We start from the raw sequence: 12,692 nt of genomic DNA on the forward strand, positions 1-12,692 counted from the left end.
AGTTGCATTTGATCATATAAATATCTGATGCCACATCATCGATTTTTTCCAATTTACTTTTTCTATCAATAATGAGCTCAAATTTCGTACTCCCAACATTGTATTGTGGGTTTACTACTTTGATAGTTCCATCCGAAATGGAATAAATACTGTCACATTTTAAATATGATTTAAAATGTTCTATTGTATCATTGAACATTGTCGCCTGGATCCTATCACCCTGTAAATTTAGAAATTATACAATTATTATATTATATATATATATATATATATAATATATATATATATATATATAATATAAAAAATTAATACTAACATTTTCATCAATAAAGATAATTGTCAAGATTGATCCAGATCCATTTTTGTTATTATAATGATGTGGATCTCCTACTTGTGCAAGGCAACACTTCAAATTCCAATTTGTAGCATTTTGGCTCAAAGAAGTAATCATTTAATACTTTAACTCTGTTGATGTTGTTATTATTGGACACATCATGACCTGCAAATAACAAATATAATTATATATTAATTAATAAATAATAATCATCATTTCCAAAAATTTAAGATAACATTTAACAAAATAATTCTTGTAATAATAGTTTGTCATGAACATGCTTCTTAACATTCTATATAATATTTTTTTTTCTTATGATGTGATTTATTTTAATAAAATTAATAACGTTAGTTGTAATTAATTAAATAAAATGTTGAACTTACTCATATATCTCAGTATATACAATGTTTTTTGTATATCCCGTTTCATCATCATTTGCAGATAATGACTTTATAAGAAATCTTGTTGTTGATCTGGAGACACCCCTTGACATTGCCACATAGAGTTGTCCATGTGAGAAGACTGGTTCTGGCAAATATATACCAATATGTGGTATAGTTTGCCCTTGTGATTTGTTTACAGTCATAGCAAATGCCAATCAGATTGGAAATTGTTTTCGCTTAAATGTGAAAGGATATTCCTCATTCTCCGCTGGATATAATGGAATTCTAGGTAGAAAGACTTCTCTTCCAATGTACTGTCCAATAGCAATCTCTGCATGTATAACATTTTTCTCAAAACCACGACAAATCAGGCGTGTCCCATTGCAAAGTCCATTTGATGGATCTAAATTTCTCAATAACATAATTGGACAATTGAGTTTCAAGACTAACTTGTGCGGCGGGAGGCCATTAGGTGTCAGCCCATTCAAAATCTCTAACTGATAATTGTTATTAGTCTCATCTACAGCACTATCAAAACTATAGTAAATAACTTCATCGCCGGGAAAACTATTTATAACCAAATTGTTCAGATCATCAACATACTCATTCTTCGTAGCCAACAATGCCCGTTCTGTTATATATTCTGAACAATGACCCTTTTCATGTATGGAAGGAAAAACTATATCAATAAGTCGATGCTTTGATTTCTCTTCATCTTCATATTTAATCAACATGTCATTTGAAATTTTTATAACATCTTGAGAAATCGTTTCCTCGATGCCGTCGCCAATACGTAATAGTAAATTACAAAAATCTACATCACTTTTAGCACGCATATTTGTCTTCAATTGAATTTTTTCCATCTTTGGCCATAAGTATGATTTTACTAAACTGGAATCTATGGCTTGTGTTCTTGTAGCTCGACGTACAATAGGAAGAACTTGTCTGAAATCCCCACAAAAATAAGTATCTTATCTCCAAAAAGTAATTTCGAACCCATAATATCTTGCAAAGTAAGATCAAGAACTTCAATTGTTAGTTTTTTCGACATAAGAGCCCTATCTCAAATAATTAATTGTTTCACTCTTATTAATTCAGTGAGACTACTTTGTTTGGAAATACCACACATGGTCGAATGATTAACAATCAAAGGTATTTTAAATCTTGAATGTGCTGTTCGACCCCCAGGCATAATTCCTGCAGCTATACCGATGTTGCTGTAGCTAGAGCAATGTTATTAGTTGATCTCACATGAGCAAGTAATGAACGATATAAGAAAGTTTTTCCAGTTTCGCCCGGTCCATCAACAAAGAAGACACCATTTTGTTACGATTGATTCTATCAACGATAGTAGTAAAAGCCCCCAATTGGCTGAATTAAGAAGGTCACATGCAAGAAGATCATCTGGTGGTGTGAATACTGCCATTTCATCTTGTATATCTTTCAATCGACTAATTCCATCATTGCTTGGCAAGTTGAGTATTGGCAAATCATAATCTTTAATTTTAACTTTTTTTCCCATACTTTCAAGAAAATTATTTATATCCTTCAATACTTCTCGACTTAGATATTCAGATGGTAGAGCAGCAGACTTACAATAATCTTCAGACATAGATGGAAAAAAGTTTCCCATAACAGCTTGACGTTATTTGGTTCACAATACGCTAATATTGTAGCAAATAGTCTTCGAAGTGCAAATGGCATCTGATATAATACTGCTTCTTCCAAACAACGAAAATGACCATTATCATTCTCCAAAATACCATGTATTTGAGCAGATTCTCGAAAAGTATTATAACGAATTCCATCGACAGTTAACAAATAATCATATGATACCGGACCCCGCACATGGTTTAAAAGCATTCTCAAATAATACCTTTCACCTTCAGAAGGATTTGCTGCACTAACTCGACCAATTGCACATTTCAATTTTCTCCTACTCCAACTTTTTGGTGTTTTATTCTAGACGTAATGTTCAGGGAATTCTCTATAAAGATATTTTCGAGCATCTTGATCACTGACATTCATATTGAAGAATTCTGTTAACATCGTTTGTGCTGGAAGATCTTTGCGAAGTAACTGTGTCAAGTCTTTATTTTTTCAGTATGTGACAAAATTCTGATTTGGTAGGTGTAATTGCAGAACTGTAATGGATGGGTAAACTTCATTTAAATGGAACTCATATATCCTCCACATTGCTTCTGGTGGAGAAACCCACCGAGCATCTTGATAATTTCGAATTTCATCAACCCTTGCTTTAGAACCATCTGAATTTATATGTACGGCTATACGATCATACCCCTTGTAAATGTACTTATATAAGTACTTAACAGCAGATATGCTTGAGCAAACTGCAACGTTTATGTGACAATTGTACATTTTAAGAAGGTATGGATTGTAAAGCACAACCCATCTATTATCGAGATACGTTTTCCGAACTTCTACCTGACGTCAATTATTTCTTCTTCGATAAATAGGATAAGAATCTTTTGCTTCAGTTGTTGTTTCAGAGAATGATCTTGAATAATGAAATTTACATGTTCCTTCTATCATGCAAGGGGAACTCTTCCTCAAATTACCGCATAGACCATGCATCATATGCTTTACGACTCTTGCATAAAGTACGGGATCCATATCTTGATTTGGTATTTCCGTCGTAACAATTTCATCATAATCTGCTGGGGTCAACACCTTAACTGTATTTTCTAAGATAATCAAGAAATGAGCATGTGGTAAGCCTCTTTTTTGAAATTCAATAACATGAACATGAGCAGCAACTTGTCCAAATATCTGATCTTTGAATAATATATTCTTCAAGTCTTCAATCTTTGATCTAAATACACGAGTTGTCAGATCTGGTCTGTTGAAAGCTTTTTCGAAAGGTCTTAATCTTGAAGTTATATCCTCCCATTCTGGATTGCATGTGATTGTGAGAAAAATATCAGGCTTGTCAAAACGATGTACCAAGGCCATTGCATTTAAATATCGCTGACGCATATCACGAGGACCACCAACAAAAGAAGCAGGGAGCACAACTCTTTTTCCCACTTTATCACCCCTAACTTCACCAAGAGTCATACTATCCACTATACCTTGATATAATTCTGAACGAATTTTATCTTGATATTTGTAGTAGAAATCAAGTCTTGTTGTCTCGATCTTGATATACATATCAACCACAAATTGTTGAAATAGACGTCCACTGTGTAATAATACTGTTCTAAGATGATCTCTTATTTGAAATAGGTAGCAATAGTATTCTCTATAAAAGACGCATTTGGCAGCTTCTTTGATGGTATCTATAACAGAGACTTCTATTAATTTATTTAGATACACATAAGTATAATGAATTTTTAAAAAAAAAATAACGATAATTATATTTATGCTATAATTCAAAATTTATAATTGAAATTTTTAAATAGGTACCTTGTTCTTTACGTAAGACTTCGTCAAAATCTTCAGATATTGGTTGTGTAATATGCAATACCGATGACTCAGAACATGCATTGTTCTTATTTCCCTTAGACTTGCTTATTCTTTGATGCCACCCAATTTCTCCAGAGGAAACAATAAAGGATATTGTAATGGGTCGTAACAACCATAATATGGTTGTGCTTTATATGAACTTCCTCCATGACCATGCACCATTATGTCCCTTTCATATCTTCCTTCTAAATTATTTCCCTCAACCCATACCGCAGCAACTTGTGAAACAGATGGAGCATTGTAAACACGTTGATCTAGACCACAATCTCTTTTGATTATGATTTTATGATCTTCTAACAATAATAGACTCCTTAAACTCCTTAAGAACATAGAATACAGATTCATATCAAGGATTGATATTAATTTTTTTATGATTTGAGGTTTTAAAATTGGAAGATGGTGCATTCTATTCATAACCTCATTTTTAGTATCATAGAAATATAATTGAAGAAATTTAGCATGTCCATCAGTTGGTATCAAACTGGGTATATAATGATAGACCTGACCCTGAACTTTGAAAGTATATACACCACCCTTCTTGTTGGCCAGTTCTTTGTCTACCTTAGCACCCATTGATGTGAAAGCGAAAGCACTATTATAAGCACGGACAAATTCTTGAAATTCCTTAGATTCATCTGTTTGAGAAGTAAGCAAGTCGAACAATTCCATAGGTGCGGGATTGATATTTAATACAACTTCACCATTGCAACAACAAAATGATGGAGGTTCAAATTTCAACTTTATAGCACACGACAATATTACAATATCCAACTCTACCAAGCCCAATTCTCAACCCAACATCACAATCAATCACCTTAATCATCAAGGTGGGATACATGTCACCAACCCAACTCACCTCCCTCATCCCCAATCTATCCCATCACCTTTTCTCTAAACATCATCTACCCACACCCCTAACCTATACCTCCCATTAATCTACCCACATCAACCCATCACCTTTTCTCTAAAAAAATATAATCTACCCACACCCTAACCTATACTTCCCCCTAATCTTCCCTCATCATTCTCTACAAAACCCGTACCTATAATTTAAACCCACACCCCTCATCTCAAATCAAACACTCATACTTTCCCATCAATTCATCTCAACCCTTCATTTTCACCCATTTTAACACATGGCATCATCTCCTACACCCTTCCAAAATATCACCAACCACCCTCTTACACAATCCTTTTTTTAATTAAAATCCCATCCCCTCAGCTCACTTCACCAATTACTTACTCTCTTACACAATCCCATCATCTCAACCACTATCATTTATTTTATTCCATCTAATACTCAACCCAAATGGGTTGAAAGATCCAACCCATTTGGGTTGTAAAACAACCCATTTACCCTTTTTCCACAAATGCTCTTCAATCATCTCTAATTTACCCCCCCTTCTCTTAAACCCCATACCATTCTACCACTTCTCTTCATTTCACCCCATCTTACCCCTAAAAATAACTCCCAAACTTTATAAAACCCCCTTCATTCTCAACTCTCATGACCTAATGAAAATTTGAGAAAAATACTCTCTAAAAAAAAAACTCTCTACTTACCTCACTACTTTCAACTCACCTCAATTACCCTCAACTCTCAACTCTCAACTTTCAACTTCTTCTCAAGCAAATCAAAGAAGGTCAAAGGGATTCATCAAGAAAATGCAAAGAAAGTCAACAAAGGAGCAAGGTGGGTTTGGACAAAAGAACACCATTTCCAACTCCCTTCTTCTACATATCCCTTTCTTCACACCTCACACACACCACCATGGTTTGAACCATCAAAGGGCCCCTTTTTCAATAAGGGTGCCCTCAATGGGTTGAACCAACATTAAAGCCCCTCATACTTGAGGGCACATTTCGGATTTTCCGATTCGTTTTCTTATTTTATTTTTATTTTCAAAATGGACGGAATTCGAGGTTACCACCAATGGTGGATGGAGTAGGGTGCTTAACACCTTACCTACTCCATAAAATGAACCCCTTACCTTGAATCAAAAGTTGGATCAAATGAGCCATATCCGTACGAGAGTCATCAAATGTCAAAAAACATGATTTTTCAAAAAAATGCAATCCGAGTGACCATTCTCACCCATTTCAAATATGAATGGTGGTGACTCCAAAATCCCTCAAAGTGGATGATATATTCAAAATTGAATAAATCACATGTCCACAGAAAGAAGAGAGGCACTTCCTTCAAAACCTATGCTTCTTGTGATGTGGAGCTGAGGAGCAGGGCTGACTTCTCTATTGGTGTCAGATCTCTATACCACCTGGGAAGAAGCCCTTTCAGGCAGCTCACCAACAGCCTGATCAATGCGAACCAGTGATAGCTGATCAGTTCCGATATTCCGTGCAGTGTCATGAGGAGACATATATTTATCTTCTTCTTTTTTCTCTACTTAAGCCCTAGTACGACGAGAGAGGGAGGGGGAAAGTTCGAGAGGTCAATATTCATGACGTTAGAAGGGGAGATTGGTGTAGGGGAAAAGGAAAGGAGAGAAATAGGGAAGTATAAGAATAGGGGGTGAAGGCATGTGCTCTGTGATCTACTCGACCTGATCAGTACGAGCATGTCGTGCAAGCGGTTGAGGCAGGAGAGAAAGAAGATGATAAAACTAATCTTTTTCGATTATCCCGTCTGTCATTCTCATTTGGACTTCCACTGCCACTTCCTTCCTTTCTTTGGCGATTCTACGTTGCTCTTTCCTAGCCTCTGCAGCATAAGATCAGAAGAATTTGTAAAAAGAATCAAGATCAGATCAGACTGACTTACATAACTAGCATGTAATAGAATCAAACACTGTGATAAACTAAAGACGTGGCTTACCCTAGAAGGTTTGAGGAATCCTAAATTCCTTGCTAGAGACCCCGAAGCCAAACTCTTAGTCCCTAGAGATGATCAAGGTACCACCATTTGTTAGTACTAGAAAGAGATGGTACCAGCATGACAGCTACACTTTTGGAGGACATGGAGGACATCAAGTAGTACCTTGGGCGCTAAGGAATGGCCTTCAGGTTGTACCTAGAGAGGAAGTCATTGGGGGTTATCCCCAATTCCTTCACCCTCTCCACCAGGAGGTAAAAGTTGCCTAACATCTAGCCAATGGCCCTATTAATCATGCTCAACACCTTCCTGACTAAGGGAAATAAAGGGAAGCTGAAACCAGCCTTAATTTGGTTGGTATAAACCAAAATCTCTCCCTGGTAACACTCATCAGGGTTGTAAACATAACTGAGCAATGTTGATGGCCATTGAAGAAATGAGAATTACAGAGAAGTAAAAGTAAGATGGGGAGAAAATTACCTCAGATTGAGAAAGGTAAAAATGACTTGAAATTTGAAAAACTTCGAAGGCATTAAAAGGTGAATGTGCAAAGGAAGAAAAATAGTAGAAATGAAAAGGGAGGGAAGACCTCCTATTTATAGTAGGGCTAGAAGGAGTATATACGCTTGAGGAGGATAACCCCTTCAAGCCTAACCATCGCAGCCTTTTGGGTTTAGTGAAGGTGATAGTGGGGCACGCATATAGTGTAGATGAAAGATGTTTTGTTTCAGCTATTTAAAATGATTCGAGGCGACATTACATTTAATGAGTTGATACGTTAATGACAGAGGTAATGATCCAAGATAATGGTTGCCAATCAGAAGAGAAACACGTGTCTCGAGAAGATAACTAGACTTTGCGTCTCCTCGAGAAGAGTAAATGTAGAGAATAATAATGGTATGTTATCTAGACCATACACGTGTCCAAGCCGATTAAGTGGTACCTTGAGTGAGTCAGTAAATCCAGTCCTGCCCAGTAACGGGGTAGACCAAGGTAGCATCGTCTAGGCTGGCTGGTAGGACAGGATAGTACAAGGGGAAACCTGGTTTGCTTGGTAGGACAGGCTTGATTCGGAGATCTGCATAATTTTGGAATGCGCTAGATTGAGGACTGAGATTTTGGAAGAGATCTCTCAAAAATCTTTGACTCAATCTTAGAGATTCATATTCTGTTTAAGATCCTTGGAATCAAGGGATTCATCCTAATCAGATTCCGATTAAGGGGGAAACCCTGATTCGAAGGAAGGATCTATAAATAGAGGAATTAACGAAGGAAAAAAGGGTTCGAATTTTCTGCTTCTTGACTATTATTTTCTCTGCAACTCTAACTTGACCGTCGGAAGATTATTGACAGGTACAGGGGAGCTAATTCAGTTTAGTAGAGAAGAATCGATTGAGGTCACCAGATTCCACCTCTACAATTTTCAAAACATGTTTTCCAGTGAATTCGTCACTTTTTATAATTAATGAATTTGCTGATAAATTACCAGCAAGATCACTAGTATGAAAAAAATCATTGGTATTTTATATGCGAATTCCTTGATAATAATATGTGAATTCGTTGATACTAAAAGTGACAAACTCACGAATTAGTAGATCATAAAAAGGGATGAATTCACTTGGAAAAACATGTTTTGAGAATTAAAATGAACAGTGTACAAAACTTGGAATTTTGCATATTTAGCGCATGAAATGGAGATTCAACCTTTTTTGTTTCCGTTATTCTTAGTTTTTAACTTTTTTTGGTTTTCTGTTTTAATTAACTAGTAAAGTGCACGTGCGTTGCACGTGAAATACATGTTTAAATAAAATATGCTTGTCCACACCAAAGATAGAAAACATGGGACACACAACTTCCAAAGATTGGCATAACATCCCAGCGTTGGGATTAATTATTCCTTAAAAAGTCAAACAACAAATAGCGCCGACCCCATATGTAACTCACTAAGAAGAGAAATATGTAAGGATGTTAAAAGAACAGAGACATGATGAGGGATGCTATATTGTATTAACAGTCTATTGTACAGTCCAAAAGGACCATTGATCTTACACCTGAAATCAATAGGAACAGTTTGTTTTTTCATTATATTTACACTAATTTAAATTTCAATCATAAATTAGTTGACCTCCTTTTACCAGAATCCGTCTTCATTCTCTTTACATGCGTCACCCAACCCAAAGCACCACCACCACTGTTTGCTTGTTAAGTTGGTTGTTAGGCCCAAACTTGCTGATTGATTACTTGCTGACTTAACTTCACATCCCTCTGGGCCGATGGAGGACCAAGATTCGGACCTTTGACATTGTGACCCACAGTGGGAAGAGACATGGAACCAGTCCTAGGCTTCTCGGAGATATGTGTCTGGATATGCAATCTTGATCATGTCAAAGAAGAGATCTTGTACTTTCCTCACTTAAGATCTCACCTGTGCATCAAAAATAGTTCATTGAGGTTCTGGCTTCGACTTGTCAAAATAAGGAGAATATGAATTGAGAGGTAATATATTTGTGTACTACTGAGATGACAACAAGGTAAACACACAAGTCCTGAGCCTTTGAACAACAATGACGATTGACTAAGTAGAATAATTGAGGAAAATATCATATACCTTGATGTATCAATTTTTTGTCTCCGTCCAGAATCTATGCTAGAAAGCACAACAATATGCTTTTTTTCCATTGGTAGCTGCAAAATTGGCCAAATTCTTTACAAATTCAATCATCATTCCCTGTTGGTAATTTTTGTGTCAATCTTTCAAGAACTACAAATATTCAAATGAACATAAAACTCAATAAGTAACAAAATACCTACATTAGGCTGAGGAGGGAGAATCTAATCACCAAGCCTCCGCCATGGATGTGTCTCTGTCCCATATTTTATTTAATTTAAAATTAAAAAAGAAAAAGAAGATAAACTTCTATCTAGTTAATTTATTTTTTCATTTCTATGAAAAGATCAAAAAGGAAAACAAAACAAATCAGAAGAACCCCCAAATAAAATCCATAGAGATCCCAGAATCTGTGATTTTAACTCTCTATGTATCATCAAAAGAAACAGAATAACAAAATCAACATCTCAACATTTTTCTACTTCAACTCTCTATGTAACATCAAAAGAAAAAAATCCACAAACCAACATCTCAACATTTTTCTCTACCTAATAGCATCCAAAAAAAAAAATCCAAAAAAGAAAATTCCTAAAATTTCCCAAGAAGTTTTTACACTTGCAGAGAAATTTTGCAATTTAGGTCCCATTTTAGTGAAATCCAGATTACTATCCAATTAAGAAAAAAAAACTATTTAATTATTACATTAAAAAATATTTTTTTCAAATTTCATATTAAACAATAACAATATAGAGCCGTAAAATAGAGGGATTAAATATGTCTATGAAGAAAATGTGTTTTCTAAGCAAAGCCTACTTATTAGAGGGCATTTACGTTGTTGCTTCAACTTTCCTAAAAAAATATACAATTAAAAACATCAAATATTTCACATCAAAAAGGATATTTCATGATTTCAAATAACAAACATATGTAGATAAGTTCTAGTAATATCACATTAGAGAAAATCCCAGCAATCATACTTAAAATGAGAAACCAAAATATTGAGGAACATTTTTCAACAAGATTGCACATCAGTCCCAAAATCCATCACCCCATTATACTCCAATCTGTCCACATGCAAGTCAATCCTCCGTAAATCAAAAATATTACTTCCATCCATACCAGACATGTAACTTGAGTTCTCAGTACTCTTCCACAAATCCATTAATAGAGATACTATTTGATGACCATCTTTATCAATTGATCAAATTGGATCAGTTAGAATATCTATAATACATGGTATGAGTATGAAATTTTGCACCAAAATTTCATTCAGAAACATATATGAATAAATGAATAAAAATCATAAAAGATAATTTATATTACAAGAATGTATTTTGATAATATCCCTAACATTAAATAATCATAATATCCTTAATCCCTAAATTTATATAACATACAACAATCCAAAATAAATTTAATCCAAAAAGTATTTAACTGTCTTTTTTTAAATTAGAAATCAGTAATTTATGCATGTTATTCATCAATATTAGCGATCCCCACACATGTGAAACTCAATTTGTTTCGATATCCATTGCTGAATTGTTTTGTTTGAATGTCGAAGATATATGATCTTTCCAAGCAACTTTCCAGAATACTCATATAATTAGGAAAGTCATTCTCCTGTAAATAAAATCAAAATTGAAAAATAAGTACATTGAATTCTTATAAGTTTGTTTTTAAAGAAACTAAAATAATAATTCAAATTATGTATTTTCTAAATTAATATTTATTTTTTACCTTCATCTTCCTGATATCATCGACACTATATTCCAAAATTTTTGCAGCCTCATTGTTGAATAGTGTTACCCACGTTGAAGCAGTCTCATCAGTAATTTTTAGACGCAGCATATATCTGCAAATGTAATTATTGTTAAGAAATAGTTAGAAAATAATTATTTGACATAAAATACTTTTAACATTCTTGTAAATTACCTGTAAATGATGTCGATTCTTGTTTTGGTACATTTTGGACATTCAAAATTTCCATTATTTGTTGTACCTTTTTATTACATATTTTACATGCAATATACCATGGGTCTTGTTCCTTATTTAACTCCGTTATTTTTATATTAACCTGAAATAAAGGCTGAAATACAACATAAACAATAACATTTATTTTATTAAGATTATTATTATAATTTAGTAAATAGTAACAATTAGAAAAAAATTATTTGTGTAATTTATACATACATGATCAGTATCTTCTGGATTAAGAGTGAGTAGATCTTGTAGAGTTACTTGTTCAAGCTTGATGTTAGATGGACGAATGACGTGCAAATCAGCAGAATACTCTTCTTTTCCAGACAATCTTTTTTTAAACCTATTACATATTATTTTTTTATTTGAATATTAAGATAGTAAAAACTTTATATATTAATTATTAATATGTAATATCTAAATTTAAAAATTACATACCAGTTCCTCAGTTCAACAATTTCTGCTCTTGAAGAATTGATCTCCACAATTGAATTTTTTGTGGATGATAGAGTGATTCCTATATATTTTAAAAGATATCAATAATAATTACGTATAATAAATGATAATATTTAGAAATTCAATCATATATAATTACTATTAACAATTTGGTGAAATATAGTAATTTATGACAAACCTCCTTGGAAATTCTGAATTTTCAACGATGTTGCAGCAATTACAGGATTTTCACTAATCATTTCATTAAGTTTTTCACTATAAATCTTTACCAAACTACCCCATAATGTTAAAATTATGGGAGATAGTGAACTTCAAAGAAAAAAGAAAGAAATATTAGTTTAAGTACTTGTAAAATATGTTCAATGTTATATAATATAAATCAAAAAAAATTTGATAATTGATAATATCTTACGATGAATCCAATAATGTGATTTCTCGTCGAAGAACTTCTGATCCATCAAGCTTTCTTCTGATACTAATTGATTCACCAAGTCCTGTTACGACTCCTACAACATCTATAATATAAAACATAATTAGAGAAATTTTATTTATAGGAATATGAATTAATATAAAGTAAATTTATATATTAATCAATCAAGATAAGCAAGATAAATGAAT

At 33.7% G+C, this 12,692-nt stretch overlaps 2 protein-coding genes and 1 long non-coding RNA gene across 3 annotated transcripts; all 3 read right to left on the reverse strand.

The window, feature by feature from the left end:
- Positions 1-932: 932 nt before the first annotated feature.
- On the reverse strand, positions 933-1,580 carry LOC147410729 (uncharacterized). The gene has a single exon (XM_086421129.1). The coding sequence runs from the start codon at positions 1,578-1,580 to the stop codon at positions 933-935; it is 648 nt and encodes a 215-aa protein (XP_086277255.1).
- A 1,237-nt stretch (positions 1,581-2,817) lies between these two features.
- On the reverse strand, positions 2,818-4,872 carry LOC147410730 (uncharacterized). Its single transcript, XM_086421234.1, has 3 exons — positions 4,710-4,872; positions 3,297-4,016; positions 2,818-3,068 (listed from the first exon to the last, which is right to left on the reverse strand). The coding sequence occupies exons 1-3, from the start codon at positions 4,870-4,872 to the stop codon at positions 2,818-2,820; spliced, it is 1,134 nt and encodes a 377-aa protein (XP_086277360.1).
- Positions 4,873-10,610: 5,738 nt separating this feature from the next.
- Positions 10,611-12,614, reverse strand: LOC147410731 (uncharacterized). Its single transcript, XR_015179166.1, has 3 exons — positions 12,487-12,614; positions 11,379-11,493; positions 10,611-11,261 (listed from the first exon to the last, which is right to left on the reverse strand). It is a non-coding gene; the product is annotated as an uncharacterized LOC147410731 (long non-coding RNA).
- Positions 12,615-12,692: the final 78 nt, after the last annotated feature.

Source organism: Akebia trifoliata, chromosome 1 (assembly GCF_017979445.1).
Source record: "Akebia trifoliata isolate Shusen 1 chromosome 1, ASM1797944v1, whole genome shotgun sequence".
In the NCBI taxonomy this organism is placed as follows: domain Eukaryota; kingdom Viridiplantae; phylum Streptophyta; class Magnoliopsida; order Ranunculales; family Lardizabalaceae; genus Akebia; species Akebia trifoliata.